At 40.3% G+C, this 21,130-nt stretch overlaps 1 protein-coding gene and 1 pseudogene across 1 annotated transcript in view; one reads left to right on the plus strand and one right to left on the minus strand.

Moving 5' to 3' along the window:
- The window catches only part of RAD21L1 (RAD21-like 1 (S. pombe)), a 73,632-nt gene extending 60,815 nt beyond the window's left edge, over positions 1–12,817 (plus strand). Inside the window, exons 12-13 of the mRNA XM_006860733.1 lie at positions 2,521–2,598; positions 12,629–12,817. Of these exons, the coding sequence (XP_006860795.1) occupies positions 2,521–2,598; positions 12,629–12,817 (267 nt within the window). The remainder of the gene's footprint in view (positions 1–2,520; positions 2,599–12,628) is intronic.
- A 2,836-nt stretch (positions 12,818–15,653) lies between these two features.
- Positions 15,654–18,760, minus strand: LOC102830067 (annotated as a pseudogene).
- Between the last annotated feature and the right edge of the window lie 2,370 nt (positions 18,761–21,130).

Below are 21,130 nucleotides of genomic sequence, written 5' to 3' on the forward strand. Positions count from 1 at the left end.
TATATATATATACACACACACACACACATACATAATTATAAAATTGAAATCCTTAGCAGGATATACATAGTTGTATGTCTTGAAGCATCAAATAGCTGAACCAGAAGATTCGTTTTGCCTTCTCTTTGTTTCTATAGATAAACACAAGCTACTTTCATACACAGTGAAGCAAACCCTAACACAGCACAAAATGAGTTGCTATAATAACACACCAGCTCTTCTCCAGTGAATGCAGCTGTAGGACATCCAGGTAGATCAGTGCACAGGCTTCAGCAAAATTCACAGGCTATTTCTTCTAAGCCTTTTTCTGATTGGTTTAGTTATACGAAACAGATTAAAACTATAGCCTCATGAATCTTTAACAAAGAGTTGGACCATTTCTTTTACATTAAAAAATATGACATTTGTGTACTTAGCAATAAAATAAACATTAGTAAGTGGAGGACTAATTTTCTCAGGACAAACCAGACAGTAGCTAGAGGGATTTTGAAAATTCTTCAGAATAAAGTGATAATATTTTCAATTCAGGCTCTTTGGAGTGTAAGAAAGGATACAGCCTAGGTGAGATCAGGAAGCCATTATAGCTGGTGGGAATGGGGACTCAGCATTTCCTAGACAAAGTCCCCTTGGCCTCCAATTATTTTTAAAAGATTAAACAGAATATTCTTGAACTTTCTGAGGTACTTTTAGAGTTCATGAAATTGAAAGCATCTTAAGGAAATGTTGGGACAGACAGATATTACTGAGTTTCATGGTCACATGTAGCCTAGGAAAAAATGATAAAGTAGGTCAGATTTGTGCCACTTCCCTTCCCCCATCTCTTTGTAGGTCTGCTCTTTATCAAACTCATCAGCACCTTTCCTGTGCCCAGTTTCTGTTCTCAGTTTGTAAGGTGTTAGTTGGTAAGGGCTCACAGTAAGTTTCTGCTAAGCAATTTCAACTTTACAGATTTTAAATATTGAAATGTTCCTGAAGGTGATTTTGCTTTGAAGACTCATAAAGAGTGAATCTATTTTGATAGCTTGACAGGCAGTAAGTCGATCTTTTTTGGACAAGTCACATTCAAAATCTAAAAGTTTTTTTTTTTTTTTTTTTTTTTTAGTCTAATTATACACAAATTATGAAACACCAGTCACATTTAGAGCTTTAGTATCACTAGATGATGTTATTAGGTGCCATGGAGTCAGTTCCAACTCATATCAACCCTGGGAACAACAGAACAAAACACTGGTTGGTCCTGTGCCATCTTCACAGTTGTTGGTATGCTTGAGCCCATTGTTTTTGCCACTCTGTCAGTCCATCTTGCTGAGGGTCACTTCACCATGCATGATGTCCTTCTCCAGGGACTGGCCTTTCCTAACAGCATGTCCAAAGTGTCAAGTCTCTCTGTTATTGTTTCCAAGAAGCACTTTGGTTGTATTTCTTCCAAAACAGATTTGTTTGTTTTTCTAGCAGTCCATGGCACTTTCAATATTCTTCACCAATACCACAGTTCATATACATCAGTTCTTCTGTGGTCTTCCTTATTCAATCATGCATATGAGGTGATTGAAAATATCATGGCTTGGATGAGTGTCCTCAAAGTGACATCTTTGCTCTTTAGCATTTTAAAGAGGTGCTTTTTCAGCAGAATTGCCTAATGCAATACATTGTTTGATTTCTTGACTGCTGTATGCATGAATGTTGATTGGGATTCAAGTAAGATGAAATATTTTAACAACTTATTACCAGGTAGTCCAAATATAGATTTTTCACAAGGCTGTTTTCTTATAGCTTTATCCTTATTTCTGCCAACTAAATTAAAATGGTCAGAATTAGGATGATAGTGGTGGTGGTTGTGCGCTATTGCATCAGTTCTGACTCATAACGACCACAGGGTTTCTGAGACTGTAAATCTTTTGGGAAGCAGAAAGCCTCATCTGGTAATTTTGAACTGCTGACCTTGCGGTTAGCAGCCCAGCTTGTAATCCATTATGCTACCGGGGCTCCTCCAGAATACGATTATTATTGTTTTTGTTATTACGTGTCTTCGAGTCGGGTCTGACTCATAGTGACCCTAGTCCTAGACAAAAGTACTTGTCTTTGCTGACTTTCCTTTTGAAAGCAAGGACACAGTGCCCTGATATGCATTATCAATAAAAATTGTAGTCTCCTACTCTGGAGCCCTTTACCAGAAAGTAGCCTCGGCAGTATAGATGCTTCCTGCAAATGTTGGGATTTGTGGTCTTATTCGTTCTATTGTCAAAGTACACCTTGCTCATTTGCCAGGAGCTAATGTTATAATTCTGGTGTGGTGCTGTAGGATAAGCACTGGACTACTAACTGCAAGGTTGGCAGTTCAAACACACCACTCATCCTTGGAAACCCTATACAGAGTCATTGTGAGTCAGAAGTGACTCAACAGCACTTAACAACAAGTGTTACAGTTGTTTTTCTTGTAGTAACTTAACACTATACCTTTCAAATAGTGAACTTCATTAAAATTTCATTAAATGTAATATTTATCAATCATTCAAACAGGAGTCATCGGGCAATGAACAAAATATTGAGGCAGAGAAATGTAATCGAAGAGTTCTTCAGCTGTTAAATGGCTTAAGGGTAAGACGGTAGGGTTTACCAATCCTACTTTTATATTTTAAAAATATTTAAAATTTTGACTTAGAACTTCTAGGCTTTGATAAAAAGAAAAGTTTTGGTTTTGCTTTGTATTTTTAATCAGATTTTCCTAGAGAAAGATGATTTTGAAATGGCATTCCAAGGGTTAGATACAGGAGTTTATTTTGTATATTTACACATTCTAATCAACTTCTTACCTATACTTATACATCTACTGTGTCCAATGCTACAACTAATTCTTGATATTGAGATGTTTATAACAGTTTAAGAGTGATAACTCATGAAACTTTTCAATTTAATTTATCTTTTTATCAAAATAATACATGTATGTAATTTTTTATTCTTCACATGCCACATATATATTTAATAAACTAATATGATGTTGCTTACGAATAGAAATTAGAGGTAATAAAGTCCACTGTTAAAAACTACAAGATCAATTCATCCATTCATCTATCTGTCCGTCCACCCATCCACCCATCCATGATCCATCCATCCATCCATCCACCCTTCACCCACTCTCCCATCCATCCATCCATCCATCCATCCATTTACCCTTCCATCCATCCATCTGATCATGATTAATCTGTAAAAATACTACAAACACCAGGACTCATTTTTTTTTTATTTTTTTAGGTGCCATGTAGTTTGTTTGTTTTTTTCCCTTTCTTAATGTTTTATTGTGAATTATGTGATAGTTTACATGGGAGAACATTCGTTTTGCATTCATGTAATTTTTAGAGTTCAAAATTGTGCTGTGTGAAAGTAGTCAATCACAAAAGAACAAATATTGCAGGAAACCATCCTGTAGGATAAGCACTGGACTGATAGCTGCAATGTTGGTAGTTAAAACCCACTAGCCCTTCCTCAGGGTTGCTATAATTTGGAGCCGACTCAGCGGCACTTAACAACCCTGTTGTAAAAAGTTTAAATTTGTTTTCTTGCTAAAAGAAACATTCTATGAAGCCTACCAAGGGTGAGAGGGAAGGGAAAACTTCTAGCTGGCTAGAGGGTAGATACATATTAACTTGGGTGATGGGAGGTTGGCAAAGAAAAGATGAAGGTAGCCAAAGACACAAGAGGAAAGCAAGAGTTACATGAGTAGAGGTAAATACTCTTTAACTGACTGTGCATGTTATACGGGAGAATGATGGTATATGTTATTACAAGGGAATTGTAATCATTATAATGAAACAAAGCATATGATTTGCTGAATGTGAAACTGATGATCTGCTCTGTAAACCTCTCAATTCATAATAAAAGTTCTTTAAAAAAAAAAAAAGTCTGTAATACTGTGCTATAAGTATGCTGTATGTATGTATCCTTGAGTCAGGTTCCCTTTATTTTCTTGTCCTCATTCTCATGATCCAAAATGACCCACCCACTATATGTGCATTCAGGGAGCTCTGGAAGTGTACTGGTTACAAATTGGGCTTCTAACCTCAAGGTCAGCAGTTTGAAACTACCAGCTACTCTGTGGAAGAAAGATGAGGCTTTCTGCTCCCATAAAGATTTATAGCATCAGAAACCCTGTACAGGGTTGCTATGAGTCGGAACTGACTCCACGGCACATAACAACAACAACAACAACAACAACAACCTATGTGCATTCAAACGACATTTGATTCAAGAAATCAAACGATGTATTGCATCAGGCAAATCTGCTGCACAAGACCTTTTTAAAGTGTCGAAGAGCAAAGATGTCAGCTTGAGGACTAAGGTGTGCCTGACCCAAGCCATGGTATTTTCAGTAACCTCATATGCATGCGAAAGCTGGACAGTGAATAAGGAAGACCTTAGAAGAATTGATGCTTTTGAGTTATGGTGTTGGAAGAGAATATTGAAAGTGTCATGGGCTGCCAAAAGAACCAATAAATCCATTTGGAAGAAGTGCATCCAGAGTGCTCCCTGGAAGCCAAGATGGCCAAACTTTGTCTCTCATACTTCGGACATATTGTCAGGAGGGACCAGTCACTGGAGAAGGATATCATGCTTGGTAAGATGGAGGTTCAGAGAATAAGAGGAAGACCCCCAACGAGATGGATTTGCCAAGTGGCAGCATCGATGGACTCAAGCATGGCAACAATAGTGAGAATGGCCCAGGATCGGGCAGTGTTTCATTCTGCTGTACATAAAGTCGCTATGGGTTGGTACCAATTCGATGGCACCTAACAACAACAACATATGTGCATTCCAGTCAGTCCAGAAATTGTGGCTGCCACTTTTGATACCTCATTGAGCAGAATTGACTAGATTGGCATACCTAGCTGGGAAATGTAGTCTTTGCTGGGCAGCCCTGTCACTGTTAGTTGCCATCTAGCCATATCCAACCTGGTGTATAAGCAGAAGCCCAAAAGCATGGCTACGAAATCAGAGAAACCTTTACTAAATAAAAATATCAAAATAGGAAGCTATTGTTTCTTAACGTATCATTCGTCTAAGTCTACACACTTCTGAAGGCTGTGTTTCTCTCTCTCTCTAACTCTTGAAGAATCCTGAACTCTTGTATTTTCACCAAGTCAAAATGGTAGTTTGGTCATCTTCAAGGGACTCAAATCATGTTGTTTTCAAACGTTCTTTGAGTTTTGAGGATAAAAAGAAGTCTGAAGGGGCAATAACAGGGCTGCAGGGTGAATGTGGTAAGATTTCCCAACAAAAATTTCATAGGACAGCCTTTGCTACCCTAGAAGAATGAGCAGGTGTATTGTGATGAGAAGACATTCCATTTTATTAAAGCTTGTTCCTAATAAACTTCTATAATTGGGCTGTGTTCTTTGAGAAAATGTATCAAGACTACTTTTTTGGGATCCCCCCAAAAAAGTTTCCATAATCTTCTGAATTGGCCTCTCGGCCTTGAATTTAACTGGCTCAGAAGATCCTCTTGGAAGCCACTGTATTTTTTTTTTTTTAATTATTATTTTTGTGTACATCCAAAAAGGGGATTGTAATCATTACAATGAAACAAGATGAGATTGGTTGAATACAAAACTAATGTTCTGCCATGTGAGCTATGAGTTAATTCACAATAAAAGCTTTAAAATACATATATACATAAATCCCCTGAAATAAATATTCTTTTTTTTTTTAAGTTTTTATTGTGAATTATGTGTTAGTTTACATGGGTGAACATTATCCTTACATTCATCCGATTGTACTTTGTCTCATTGCAATGATCGCAATCATCAAACACCCAAAGGGTACACCCCATACTCCTGTCCCTGTCCTCCCCACTCCCCCAGGCAGCCAGCACACAATCCAACCCCTCCCCCTCCCTGAGTGCAGACTCCCCAGGTGCTCCCTCTGCCTCGGTCCATGTCATCATCTCTGCCTCCATCCCTAGCATCACTGCCTCTCTTGACAGGGTTTTGCACTTTGCTTTTCTCACCTGATGGTTCGCTCCTGGACTGCAAAATCAGCCACTCCCCTTTTGTTACCAAACATTTACACTTACCTTTCCTAAGCTCACTGTCAGACCTGATAGCAATCATTCCCCATTGAACCACAGGAGTCCTTTCCCCCTCACATTTTATCAACCCCATCCAAACAGGTTGGAAACAATTCAGTAGAGGTTCTACCTTTCCCTGTATCCTCTGGAGCTAGGTTCCCTATTAAAAGCTTGTAATCCAGTCACTTCTTGCCTTTGTATTCCCCCCATTTTGGGTAGCCAGTGTCTAAATTCCCCTTCCCTGTGGACCCTGTATACCAATGGGGTGAGGGAAGCCACTGTATTGATTTTAACTTTTTTTCTTTTTGAAAGCACCTTAGCAAGATTAAAACTTGTAATTTACTGACAGAACTCATCTGCAGCCATCCACTGACCACAGAGTCCCATGTGTATATGAGCTGGAACCCTTAATAGCAATATTTTTTTACTTACCCTTATATAGCAGAGCAAAACATTGCACAGTCTTGCACTCACAATCACACATACATTTAAGCCCAATATTGCAGCTGTTGTGTCAGCCTACTTCATTGAGTAGTCTATTATTATGGAAGAAAAGGAAAATGGACATTTAGGGACAACCAGCCATTGCTGCCACAAGGGCAATATAGAAATTAGTTCACATGGAAGTTTCATAGTGTAATTATATTTTTCTTATCATTTTTTTCTGTATTTAATTGTTGCCTTGTTTTCCCCATTTGCTTAGTGTCTGTATACCATTCCTAACTCTTTTTCCAAACCCTGATAATACAATAAAACTCCTTGTAATATAATCAAATACGTCATTTGATCTATCAGTTCCTTATTTCTTTCCTTTGTAACTATCCCTCCTAGAACTCATCATCTTCTCGTTCTAATATGGACTAGTCTCTCTTGATCTGCTCCACACTCTTAGGACATTCCTTTATCATAAGTCTGGAAATTCCTTTTCTCTTTCATGTACTAGTATTGTTGTTGTTGTTAAGTGCTGTCAAGTCGATTCTGACTCATAGCGACCCTGAATAGGTTTTCTGAGGAGTGACTGATGAGCTTGAACTGCCAACCCTTGCAGTTCAAACCGACCTTGCAGTCCAACACATTAACCCACAGTGCCACTACTAGTCATCATTCCCTTGTCTCTCAGTGCTTCCATCTTCCTTTATCTCGAATGCTTTGGTGGTTAACATCCTCTTGTAAGTTCCTAAGAAAAAGAGTGCATGGAAGATAGAGACTCTGCAAGTTTGACTCTGGAAATATCTTTATTTTACCTTTCATTGACCAGTTTGGAGATTCAGCATTCTAAACTGAAAATAATTTATCTGAGTTATCTGCAACATTTCTTGGTTTTTCTTGCTATTATTGAAAAGCCAGGTTCTGCGTTGGTTGGTGATCCTTTATAGATGACCTTTACTTGCTCTCTGGCAGATTTAGAGCTTCCCTTTAGCCCTGGTGACCTGAAATGTCATGATGTGCTTTGGTAGCAGTCTTTCATCACTTGGGGTGCTAAGCATGCTGTAGGTTCTTTTAACCTGAAAAGTCAGGTCCTGGAGTTCTGGGAATTTTTTTCTTTTGTTTTATTTCTTGGATTTCATTTTTGTTGTTTATCTGTTCTCTCTTTCTAGATGGCAGATGAATCACATGTTGAATCTCCTGAATTGCTCCTTTAATTTTATCAAAATATTTTCTCCCGTATATTACTTTTCTTTAAGCTTTTTATTTTTCTGCTCACTGGAACAGGGGTAGGGGACATCAGTTGGTCTGGCCCTGCCAAGGCAACTGCAGTTCCAGCTATCACATTGGTTGTTGTTAAGTGCCATCGAGTCGGTTCCAACCCATAGCAACCCTGTGTAGAGTTTCTGAGGAGTGGCTGGTGAGCTTGAACAGCGAACTCTGTGGTTCAAACTGACTTTGCATTAACCCACAGCACCACACCAGGTGAATTAATTAAATGTTTGAGCAAATAATTGTCCTGGTGTGGCACTGTGGGTTAATGCACTGGACTGCAAAGTCAGTTTTAGCCACAGGGTCTATAGTTCAAGCTCAACAGCTGCCTAGGTAATCCTAACAGGGTCGCTATGGGTGGGAACTGACTTGATAGCACTTAACAGAAACAACAACAGTTTTTTTTCTTAAATGTTTTATTGTCAATTATGTGATAGTTTACATAGGAGAACATTAGTTTTACATTCATTCTATTGTATATAGTCTCATTGCCATGGTTACAATCCCCTCCATGCAATCCTTCCCCCGTATCCCCCAGGTCTTCAGCACACAGTCGCTCTCCCTCTCTGGATCTAAAGTCTCCAGCTGCTCCATCGCTCCACGTCATCATCTCTGGCTCCATTTCAGGCATCACTGCTTCTCTGAGTAAAGTCCCGCTCTCTGCTCTTCTCCCTTGATGGTCCTAGGGACCTCCACTCCTAGACTGAAAAGTTAATCACACCCCTCCTTGCTATAAAACGTCTACCTTTACATTTCTGACCCTCACAAACAGTCCTGATAACAATTATTCACTATTGTATCATAAGAGACCTGTCTACATTTCATTGCATCAGCCCCACCTAGTCAGATTGAATACTACTCACTGGAGATTCTACCTTCCTCCAGGCCCTCTGGATCTAGGTTCCCTCTTGAAAGCTTGTAAGCCAGTCACTTCTTGCCTTTGTAGCTCCCCGCCCCCCATTTTGGGTAGCCAATGTCCAAGTTGCCCATCCCTGTCTACTCTGTGTGTGGAGGGGGTGGGAATGATTCTTGTTGTAAGGACTTGTTCCCTCTTTTGAGCTACTGTTTCCATAGGTGTAGGAACAACAACAGTTTTTAAGTTGATAATTTTGTATGGCGCATCAATAATGTTATAAGTATCCAAGTAGCCCTTGGCAGAAACATGTGGACACTTTTTAATCTTCTACTCTAGAAGATTACCTCAACTTTTGTTTACCAGTTTTCATCAGATTTGTATTTCTTATTTGACCACTGTTTGTCTTCCAAGGCTTCTTGTTGTCAACAATTCTTTTGTTTTATAATGTCCTAATTTATTTAGTTTTCAATAGCTTTATTGCAGTATGGTTAATATACAATAAAAATACAAGTTCGCATGTGGTGCTATAAGATAAGCACTGGACCACAAGATCAGTTTGAAATGAAAGAATGATGCTCCTCGGACACCCTATCTAGGATTGCTATGAGTTGGAACCACTGCGGCAGCACTTAACATAGACACACACACACACACACATTTAAAAGTACATAATTTGATATGTTTTGTCATATGTAGCACCTGTGAAACCATAGCAGAGTCAAGGTAATGAAGCTATTTATTACTCCAGCCCATTTCCTTGTGTCCATTCACTGAGTCCTGCCCCTGGGTGCCTCCCTCCCATACCCTGAACCACTGATCTGCTTGCCTTTACTACCATCCCAGTCATTTACATGGATGTAGTGTCTTCTCTTAACTTTCTGAGATTATAGTGGGCTTTTTTCCCTCCTCTCTGTATTGTCTCTACTTCCTTGATCAAATCCTTGAATATATTCGTTTTAAATTTTTATGTTAGAGATTTTACTTAAATGTTTGGTGGATCTTTACTTGTCTGCTTTTATTTCAGAGACCAAAAAGCCGATCGGCAGTTCTGTATCCATGGATGGGGCTGTGGAATAGTGATCTTTATAATGGGGTACTCTGGATGGCCTTATCTTTCGGTCTTTTCCTTCAGAATGGCCAGTTTTTCCACAGTAATCTGGCTGTACTTGTTGAGTCAGTTCTGACTCCTAGCAACCCTGTATAGGATTTCCAAGGTTGTAAATCTTGTGGGAACAGAAAGCCTCAAATTACTCCCACAATCTTTTATTCTACTGCCTTGGAAATATACGCATGATGTCAGTGGGCTGGGAATCAAAATGAGGAAGGAAAGAAGCTGGGATCTCATTGGTGAAAATGCAGGATTTTACTTAGTGACATTTCTCTACCATGCAGAGTGTGTGTACCCCAAGTCCCGAACCTCAGTGGTGTGGGTGTCATCAGAAGGGCAACGCCTTACCACCTGTTAGAATCTGAGAGGTGTTTTGTGTTTCTGTGAGGTGGTGGAGTGGACCTGAAGGTCTAACTGCTGCCAAGTGACTTTCAAGGAATGATGATGTTTTCAGCTTTGTCTCTCATCCCATACTCATGACATCCCACACCTCCACTCCCTGCACTTTTCCTTCCAGCTGGCAGTTAGGGTTCAGCTTTCTCCTGTCTGTTAAACGAGCTACATCTTCTAGTTTTTCTGTCTTTATCCCTTTCCTTTGAAACTTTTTATTTTTTCACTTTTGTTTCAGGGAAGTTTCTGGAGGGAACACAATTAAGCACATATGTTCAATTTTATGTATTTTTCTCCTGGGTTGATTTTTAGTTGTTTTCTTTTTTCTAACGTGATATTTGAAATTGAGAATGTGTCCAGGGAAATAAAAACACCCAAAATCCACATCATGTCTCCTCAGGGGAGAGAATAAATAAGACTGGTATGTTGTTATTGCATGCTGTTGAGTTGATTCCAGCTCACTGTGACCCTTACAGGACACTGTAACTGCCCCATAGGGTTTCCTAGGCTGTAATCTCCATGGGAACTTGTTGGAAGGTCTTTTCTTATGCAGACCCGCTAGTGAATTCAAACCATGCCTCAGGCTGAGTACTTAGCCATTGTACCACCAGAACTCCTTCAAAGAAAGACTTGGTATGCCATTTCTGAAAGGTTGCTGACCCTAGGCCCCGCCTTTAGTTGAAATAAAGTACAATATATTATTTAATTTATTAATTTGTTAAATAATATGAACTGGGAGGGAAAATCAATATATAGAATTTTTTTTAAATGCTTCATAACTACCCAAGGAGTTCTGTACTCACAGGGTTACTGGCCAGTATTCATTACAGTGCTTCTAACCTAAAGACTATATTCCCTGCTAGGAATCTACTTCAAATTCTAGTCTTCATTAAAGGAATTATACTCATCCATAATCGAATACTTCATTCTACCTCAGTTATTTCTGGTAGACACATCATTATCCTATGGTGAATTCAGCATCTTTTTAATCTGTGCAAAGAAACTGGGAGATGTTTACATAGCCATACTCCCTTGCCACTGTAATATGCAAAGTACATCTACATTTACCACTGTTGTTCTCATATGCCTTCCAGTTGTGGGCCCTAAATGATAGAGTAGAAATGCTCCATAGAGTTTCCCTGTTGTTGTTGTTATTAAGTGCCATTGAGTCAGTTCCAACTCATAATGGCCCTGTATAGGGTTTTTGTGGAGCGGCTGCTAAGCTTGAACCACCAACATTGACGTTCAAACTGAATTTGCAATCCAGAGCATTAACCCACAGCACCACACCAAGACTCCATAGAATTTCCTAAACTGTATTTATTAAACCTGTATGCTGAGCAAATAATCCGAGAAGCTGGGCTCTATGAAGAAAAACATGGCATCAGGATTGGAGGAAGACTCATTAAGAACCTGTGATACAACTTGCTTGCTGAAAGTGAAGAGGACTTAAAACATTTACTGATGAAGATCAAAGAGCATAATAGCCTTTGGTATGGATTAAATCTTAATGTAAAGAAAACAAAAATCCTCACCACTGGACCAGTAAACAACATTCTTATCAACGGAGAAGAGATTGAAGTTGTCAAGTACAGAGTTGATATAAGTCAGAACTGACTTTATGGCACTTAACTACAGCAACAATATTTACAGGAGAAGATCTCCAGGTCTTTTCTCCTGAAGAGCAGCTGGAGGGTTTGAACCACTCACCTTTTACTTAGCAGCCCAGAGCTGACTCATGTCAACAGGGTTCCTTCATTTGCCTTGAGAGTTATTTGTAATCACCTCCTTGTGTGTCCTGATGTGGCGATGTAAAATAAGCGCTGGACCACAAGGTCAGTGGTTCAAACTCACCAGCCAATCCTTGGAAACCCTAAACAGGGTTGCTAGGAGTCGGAACCAACTTGATGGCACTTAACAACAACAGCCATCTCCAGTGCCTTTAAAGCCTGGTAAGCTGATAATTGTCACTGTATCTTGGTGTCTTAAAAACCCTTGTGGACATTCTCACCTGAAGGTCTGAACTAAGTGTGCTTTCCACTGGAACCATTTCTGTTCCATTGTTTTTCATAAGGGTCCAGCATTTATAAAGCACATCAGACATTTGTAACCTTTTAGAGTTCTTTTACATACATTTTCTCAATGAGTCAAACTTGTACTTAGTAGCCAAAGATGTTTTGAAAAGTTTACTAAAGGGTTGTCTGTATTTCTCCATTTAAGAATTTCAGTCACTTATCAATAATATCAGAGTCTTGGTGTTGTGCTGTGGGTTGATGTGCCAGACTGTAAAGCTGTTTAAACTGCAAGGTCGGCAGTTCAAGTTCACCAGCTGCTCCTCGGAAACCCTATACAGGGTTGCTATGGGTCGGAACCAACTCAATGGCACTTAACAACAACAACATCAATAATATCAAAATGTTATTATTTATTATGTACCCACAGTATATTAAGCCTGCTGTAGTTCTAATGATCTTGTTTCCCTTCTCCTTCCCCCTCTTTCCAATTATTTTCAAAGAAATTCAACAAGATGGGAATACAATCCTTCAGTCTGATGAAACTCTGCAAAAATAGTGGTCGAAAACAAACAGCTGCCAAATTTTACAGCTTTCTTGTCCTGAAAAAACAACGGGTTATTGAACTGAGCCAGAATGCTCCCTATGCAGATATTATAGCTACGGTGGGGCCAATGTTCTATAAAATGTGAAGGAAATCCAGAACATCCAAGGTGATGTCATCATTGGAATTGCTGTGGAGTTGGAATTGTGCATTGAAATTGTTCCATTTTAATGCAGAAGTCACCTGGAAGTAGCTGAAGTTCTGATCCAGTCCATAAATAAGCAGACTTCCTGTCTTCTCTCTGTAAATTTGCAGTAATCCTAGTTAGAACTGAAAACCTGTGTGCTTACAGAAATAATTATAGCTAAGTAATTTTTTTTAGCTTAGCTAATTTGAATATATAGCATTTATCATTACTCTAACTTGAATGTTGCATTTTGCTAAGCAGGATAATTTTTGTAAAACACTACATGCCTTTGGGAAACATTCAAGGATTTTTTAAAAGGCTAATTTGTGTCAGATTATTTAATTTTATGGAATAAATTATTGATTGTTGTTGTTGTTACGTGCCTACGAGTCAATTCCAACTCATAGTGACCCTGTTTAGGGTTTCCACGGAGAGGTTGGTGAGCCTGAACAGTTGACCTTGTGGTTCAAAATGACCTTAACCCGCAGCGCCACATCAGGACTCCCTAATTATTAACACTGTCTTAATTTCCTAAAGAAAATAAATTAGTTTGTTTTAATGCATATCATCCCTGATTTGACTGAATACATGAACTGTGAAATTTATCTTTAATGTTTTAAATTATCTGAGTGACTTTTAGTCTATTTAGAGGTTATGTAATATTTTTATTTACAATTAATGATTATTATAGCCATCATTAATATGCCAGCAATACTAAATCTACTTCTTACATTGAAAAAATTGACTGATATCTTGTTCAGCATGTTGTCTGCAGCTACAATTTGAATAAAGGTCACTAAAATAAATGTTCTTTTACTTCATGTTTGCGGATCATTTCTTGATATTATCAACCATTGTTTTTCTTTTTAATTTCTTTTATGTTAGCATCATTAACTTTCTATTGGGGAATATCACCAACTGAATAACCAATTCTCCAAAATTTACAGCTTATAACATAACTTTTATTAGAAAAGTTACACATAAAATAGCATCAACTATGTTTAAAAACAATATTAAACCCGATAAACAATAAAAGCCAGATGAGCAACATGTGTAACAAAAAACTAATGACCTTTCTATAACCAGACATTCAATGAGCTACAATGCCTTTTTACAAAGGGGGAAAAATCCATGGTTTACAGGCACATCATATTGAAAATAAAGCTGCAGTAGCAATTTTATACAATTACCATTCTCAAGAGAAACTGAATCATTAAAATAGTAATTACAAACTTACAAACTTAAAACACTTCATATACTTCTAGGTAATTGGGTATATACTCAGGTCTGAGTATCAAGTGATGTTTTTTTTCCCCACAATAGTGCCACCACTTATGCTAGAACTTTCAGTGTGAGTTAATTTTGCCCTAGAAAGTTAAGGCATGGTTTGATAATAAAATAGTCACATAATTTCTGATGCTAACTTGGGTAGTTAGTAAAATCTTTATGTGGACATGCTTCTTTGCTTAAATGACAGGAAACCAGGTACAGGATTTCTGTTGCAAAGCTATTAAAGTTACAAACACAGGAGTGTGCAACATTGGAAAAGAGACCTGAACTAACACAATAAATACCAGAGAAGCCATTCGTTCTTACAGCACTGTCTGCTAAAGCCTAAATCAACCAGGTGTATAATTTCCCATCAATCTGTACTGTTAATTTGTTGTTGTTGTTACATGCCGTCGAATTGGTTCCAACCCATAACAACCCCGTATAGGTTTGCCAAGGAGCAGCTGATGAGATCGAACCACTCACCTTGTGGTTCAAACTGACTTTGCAGTCTAGTGCATTAACCCACAGGGCCACACCAGGACTCCGTACTTTTAATAGGCATGGCAATTTTTATTTTCATGATTTTCATATTCAAATATATTGAGACATCTTTTGAAAACTTTGATTTGTAGATCCTGGAAAGTTATAAAAAGTTTTTAATAGTCATTCTAGTTAAAAAAGAAAATGCCTTTCTGTTCATTGTGGAGCCTCCTTAAGACAACAACTTTCAGGATAGCAAGGTTCATCACAAAGACTCAAGTAAGATGATTTACAAAACAGAACACTGTAATTAATCCAAGCAATCCCTATCCTTTTATAACTGAAGGGAATCAGTTACAGCAGAATTTCTTACCCTTACTCATTATAGAATTACACTTTAAAACATATCTCAATATATGTTTTAGGTCCCATCACTAAGTACAGTGGTTAACAACAGAAAGATTATCCATGTTACTGATGGGAAAAGACAATTTCTTTTATCAAAGATTCGCACATAGTAAAAATTGTCAGGCATTTCCCCAGGCAAGTTTACCTTTTCAGTGCAGTAATGGAGAACAAGAAAAAATCATGACTTGTGATTACTACTCAACATTATTACATCCCTCAATATTGCACACATTTGTTCTGAACTGTGAAAATGATCTTCTGGGTCCTTGGGATGCTTGATTTCTACATCAGAATGCAAACACAATGCATAAAAATTGGTAAAGATAAAATTAATAAATTTAAAATATGGGTGGAAAAATGAAGAAAGGAAAAGGCAGAGACTTTGTACAGACAAAAATCTAAACTTTCTTAAAAAGGATTTTACATGCCCTTGTGTGGTGCTGTGGGTTAATGCACTGGACTGCAAAGTTGGTTTGAACCACAAGGTTGGAGCTTCAAGCTCACCAGCCGCTCCTTGGAAACCCTATACAGGGTTGCAATGGGTCAGAACCAACTCGATGGCACTTAACAAAACAACACATCAGAGCAATTTGTACTCACTAGTGACATGGACACTAGCTACACTGCTTCTAGATGCTCAAATGATAGGAAATCTTTGTCCAGGGGTGGTGATGATGTCACTGCAGGGTTCTTCCTATGTCAGCTCAATGGTTGCTGCTTTTTTAAGAACCAAGAAGCTATAGAACCTTGCTGCAGCTTGCTTTCTGTTTGTGTTTCCACATAACTCAAGCAAACTGATAGATTCTGCTCCAGTTTTAGCAAGAGCTCGCTGAAGATCATAAATCAGCTGCTGACTTCTTTTGTTCCATCTTCTTTCTTCTTGATCCTGATCACCTTCCTCCTGAAGCATCTTCCTCCTCTTCCTCTTCTTTCTCCTTTTCCTTTTTGGGCAGCAGTTCTTAGCTGACAAAGATTTGGATGCTCTTTGGGGGTAAGCTCTATAGAATGTATTTCCATCTGCTCCACCTGCTGGGGAGGCATCACAGGCTCTGGGTCAGCTTGTCTGGCCTTTCGCTTAACTCCTGAGGGGGTGGTGGAGGATTGCGGATTCATCCAAGTTTGTTCTGCTGGTTTCCATGACTGACTCCTGGAGGTGGCTTGGTTTTTCCAAAATGGGCTTGTCAATACATCATACTGCTGCTCTTGCTGCTACTGCTGCTGGTCCTCTCTGGGAACCCCTGGACTTTTGAATTCTTTGATGAATTCATGCAAACTATCAACCTCTCCTCCTTCCTTCCTTTTTTGAAGGTCTTCTGGTACAAGTGGTGTAAGACAGCGTGTAACAAGATTCAATAGTCTATTATTCCTTAAAGTCTAAGCAGGTAAAGAGAAAACTTTTTCCGCTCCTCCTGTCTCTTTCCACATCATCAATTTCTTAGTGGGTGTTGCCAGATCCAAAGTAGTAACAATATCAGAATAATCACTAAGCTGGGCTCTAATGGTCTTGCTATCCAACTCTTTGACACTGTTAACAATTCATTTCCTCTTCCTCTTGGTTTTTGTTTCTTTAACAGTGATATCAATTGGCTCCAAAGCAAATGCTTCCTCCTCATTTGGAACAAATGTTTGATCAGTTATAGTTGGCATTGGTTCAATAGGATCTACTGAATCAGGATCTATCAGGCCCTCCCATTGAAATGTTATCATCCTCATCCATATCATGTGTAGGCTGTTCTGGCAACATCATCCCTGTCTCAAAGACAGCAGGGGGAACGTCAAAGATACCACCAGCATTATTACTAATAAGTTTGTCATTTAATATGCCACCATCATTTCCTTCTCCAAAATTGCCATCCTTAATATTGGTTTTCATATTCTAAATAGTTAATTTTCTCATTCAGATTGCTGCTGCTTTGCTTGGGCTCAAGCAAGAGGTTAGAAGCACTAGTGCTTACTAACAGGTCATCATCCTCAAAAGCACTGCTTCTCTCATTATCTCACCATCATTCATTCCAAAGTCACCACAATCGTTTTCTTGTAGAAAACTGATGTTTCCAACTTCTCTCATGGTTAGCTCTTCCACTCTGGTTCAGGCTGACCTGCCAGACCACACCAATGTCATCTAAGTCAGGAAGAAGCTGATTGAAGTCATGAAACTCTTCTGGTAAGGTAATGGCAGTATAAGCTGCTTCCCGGTTTTCTTTAGGCAGGTCAACAACACCTGGACAAAAAGCCATCTTTATTTTAATAAATGCCTTGTTACCGTCTGCAAGGAGATAGCTGGCTTTCCTGTAATAGAGTTGGAACTGAATTGATGTCAACTAACAACTAACAGCTCTGGTAGCGTAGTGGTTACGAATCGGGCTGCGAACCTTAAGGTCAGCGGTTCGAAACTACCAGCCGCTCCGCAGGAGAAAGATGAGGCTTTCTACTCCCGTAAAGATTTACACCCACGGAAACCCTGTACAGGGTCACTATGGGTCGGAACCGACTCGACGGCACTTAACAACAACAACAAGGTAGTTGTACATTTAGTTGTTTGAGGAACCACACACTGTTTTCCACAGTGGGTTTCCCATTTTGCATTTCTACCAACAATGGTTAACGGTTCCCCATATACTCACCAATATTTGTTGTTTTCTGTTTACTTATTTAATCTTAGCCATTGTGTTGTTGTTGTTAAGGGCTGTGGAGCTGGTTCCAATTCATAACTATCCTGTATAGGATTTCCAAGAAGCAGCTGGTGAGCTTGAACTGCCAAACCTGAGGATCGAACCGACTTTGCATTAATTAATGCACAGTCCAGTGCACTAACCCGCAGCACCACACCAGTGGAAGTGAAATGGTACCTTATTGTCGCTTTGATTTGCAGCTCTCTGATGCCTAATGATGTTGAACATACTTTCATGTGTTTGGCGTCATATGAAAGTCCTCTTTGGTGAAATGTCTATTCACGTCCTTTGCCCATTTTATGTTTAGGTTATTTATCTTTTTTGTTGTTGTAAAAATTATATATATATTGGTTATTACATTCTTGTTGGATATGTTTTCTGAAGCTATTTCCCTAGTTGATGGCTTATCATCACTTTTTTGATAAGCAAAAGTTGTTAATTTTTTATTAGGTCCCATTGCTTTATTTTATCTTTTGCTGTTTGTGCTTTTAAACAATATGTTAAGTAATTTGTTGTTAAAAATTAGGCCTGACAGCACTGTCTCTGCTTGTTCTAAAAATCTGATGGTTTTAGTTTGCACACTTAGGTCCTTCATCGTTACGACTTTGTTTTCATGTATGGTGTAAGGCATGGATCCTGTCTGAATGTGGAAATCCAATTTTCCAAGCACCCTTTATTGAAGAGACTCTACTTTTCTTGTTGAATGAACTTAGCAGAGTGCTCTTTAGAGACCAAGATGGCCAGACTTCAACTCTCATACTTCAGACGTGTATCAAGAGGAACCAGTCCTAGCGAAGGACATCATGCTTGGTAAAGTGGAGAGTCTGTAGAAAAGAGGGAGATTCCCAACAAGATGAATTGGCACAGTAGCAGCAGCCATGTGAGACTGTAAATCTTTATGGGACCAGCAAGTCTCATCTTTCTCCCAAGGAGTGGCTGCTGGATTTGAACTGCTGATCTTACAGTTAGCAGCCCAACACTTAATGCCACCAGGACTCCTTGGGTTCCTTGTATAGTTTGTTTTAAATTAAGGAAGTATGAGTCCTCTTACTCTATTCTTCTCTTGCAACATGGCTTTACCTTATTCAGGGCCTCTGGCCATTCCATACTGAAGATTGGTTTTCCTATTTCTATAAAGAAAACCATTGGAATTTTTTGCCTGGATTGTGTTGATTCTATAGATTGAATCTATAGAATCAAGTCATCTAATCCCTGAACATGGAACATCTTTTCCACTTATCTGAGCCTTCTTTAAACTTTTTCAGCAGAGTTTTATAGTTTTTATTGTATAAACCCCCCATGTCCCTGGTTACACTTATTCCTAGGTATTTTATTTTCTTAGATGTTATTGTGAATGGATTTTCCTTTCAGAGTCCTTGTTTCTGGTGTCCAGCAACACCAGCTGATTTTTGTTAGTTGACCTTATATCCTGAAACTTTGCTAAATCTCTATTAGCACTAGATATTTTCCTATGGACCCTTTGGGGGCCCCATAGGGTTTTGACGATAATCTTTAAGGAAGTCGTTTGGCAAGCCTTCCTAATGTGAAGCAAGCTGGGTAAATTCTATATGCCAACCTTTAGGTTAACAGCCATGGAAAACCACTTGAGCCTTCAGAATTCTCAATTTAGAGAAAGGACACATAATAAAAACTTAGCTTTACGATGCGCTTGAATTTCTCCCCATCTTTGTTATGATTCACAATCTAAAGCAAAAAAATTGTCTTTAGATAAATATCTGTCATTTTTCTTTATAGTCCTTGTGCTGTTCACATTAAGGAACCCTGGTACTCAGAGGTTTGGGGAGTGAAAATGAGCCTAGAGGAGTTCAGTTAAAATTACTAAATTAACTTGAGTCTACAGATGAGAAATCTTAAGATCCAGAGAGGGGAAGGGACTGGCTCAGGGTCACACAGCCTGTAAGTAGACCAGCGTGCCTTCCACTACACCCTACGGCGCCACTCTCCTAGTACAGGTTCGTGAGTGGGTGGGTGGGAGACGTCTCGACTGGGTGCTCGTGTCCCCACCGCCGGACCCTATGGAGCAAGATGCCAACTATCTCTTTAAGAAGGAAAGTGAAGACGGGCCTCTTACGCAGCTGCCGGCGAGCTGCCGACTGGCTCCTAGTCTTTACCACCTCACCCTCCCCTCCCTTCGCTCCCGGCAGCCCCAGCCCCAGCCCCAGCTCCGGAGAGCACCCGGCTTGCCATCTCCAGCAGGGGCTCCGGAGAGTAGTTCGGCAGCCCCGGCGAGGCCCCGGCATCTGAAGCCATGGAAGCCTCCGCAGGTAATGACAAGGACCCCGGGGGACCTCCGGGCCCACCGCCCAGCCGCACCCGCCGCTGCCCAGAGCGCCATGGGCGGAGGGCGCGGGTCCCGCGGAGGAGCGGACGGACGCAGCACCGGCAGCCTGCTCTCTGGGCTTTCTGGCGGCGGCGGCCCAGCTGTCAGCGGCGGGCAGCTCGGCTGCCTCGGCGCCCCCCCGCCCGCGGTCACCCGCCCTTTTCGGTCTCTTTTTCCCACCGCCGCAGGTTGCTGATCAGGGCCGGGGCTGCTGCAGCAACTGCAGAGGCGCTGCGCCAAGTGGGGCCGGCACGCTGTGAGCCTGCGGGCTGCGGAGGGCGAGTGGACTCCGGTAAGGAGGCCTCGGGGAGCCAGCCGGGGCCTGCGCTGCCTGGGGTGGGGGCAGCTTGCGACCGACAGCTCAGCTCAATGCAGTAGAATCCTTCAGAGGGCACCGGCCGAGGAGGGATTAACTGTGACTCATTCTTACCCTCCCTCATTCCCCTACAGCCTTTACTCCCCCAGCAACCCCCACCCCCATCACCAGGAAACTCACTAAATAGAAGATGCAGCAGAAAAGATAATCAAGGTGGGCGATGAGAGGGATTTTATGATACCCCCACCCCACTACTACCACCATTCCTATTTATCTTCCTGTTCACACATATGACAAACATCTTTGTTGGTCTTCTTTCCTTCTTGGGGAAAATGCAGAGGTACCAGGGAGTGGAAGAAGGATGGGACCCCACACCCACACCAAGGTCAAATGCCAATGGCTGTTTCCTTCCCATCTTCCCCTCTGAGAAGCATCAGGGCCCTGCACCACATCTGAACAAAGGTTTCTGTGGCCCCTAGAGTGAGAGATCTGAGCCCCAGGTTCTCTGCAGTGTCCTGGGATGTGATGCTTTCTCCTTGGACTCCCTAGTAGGGAGCCTTCTGACTGAAGGAGAGGTCTGATCACATGCTCCCCTTTTTCTGGGCCTTCTCTGTACATCTGGTGGTATGGGACGGAGGACTGGAGGAGCTTCCCAGAAAAAGGCGATTTCTACAGGCAGGGAAAGTTCCCAGAGATTGCGGTCCTCTTTTCTTAACTTGCTAGGTGGCTACCAGAAGCCATCTTGAACTTCCTTAGGCCTGGGGATCTGTCTGCTCATCCATGAG

Source organism: Chrysochloris asiatica, unplaced genomic scaffold (genome assembly GCF_000296735.1).
Source record: "Chrysochloris asiatica unplaced genomic scaffold, ChrAsi1.0 scaffold00039, whole genome shotgun sequence".
NCBI lineage: Eukaryota > Metazoa > Chordata > Mammalia > Afrosoricida > Chrysochloridae > Chrysochloris > Chrysochloris asiatica.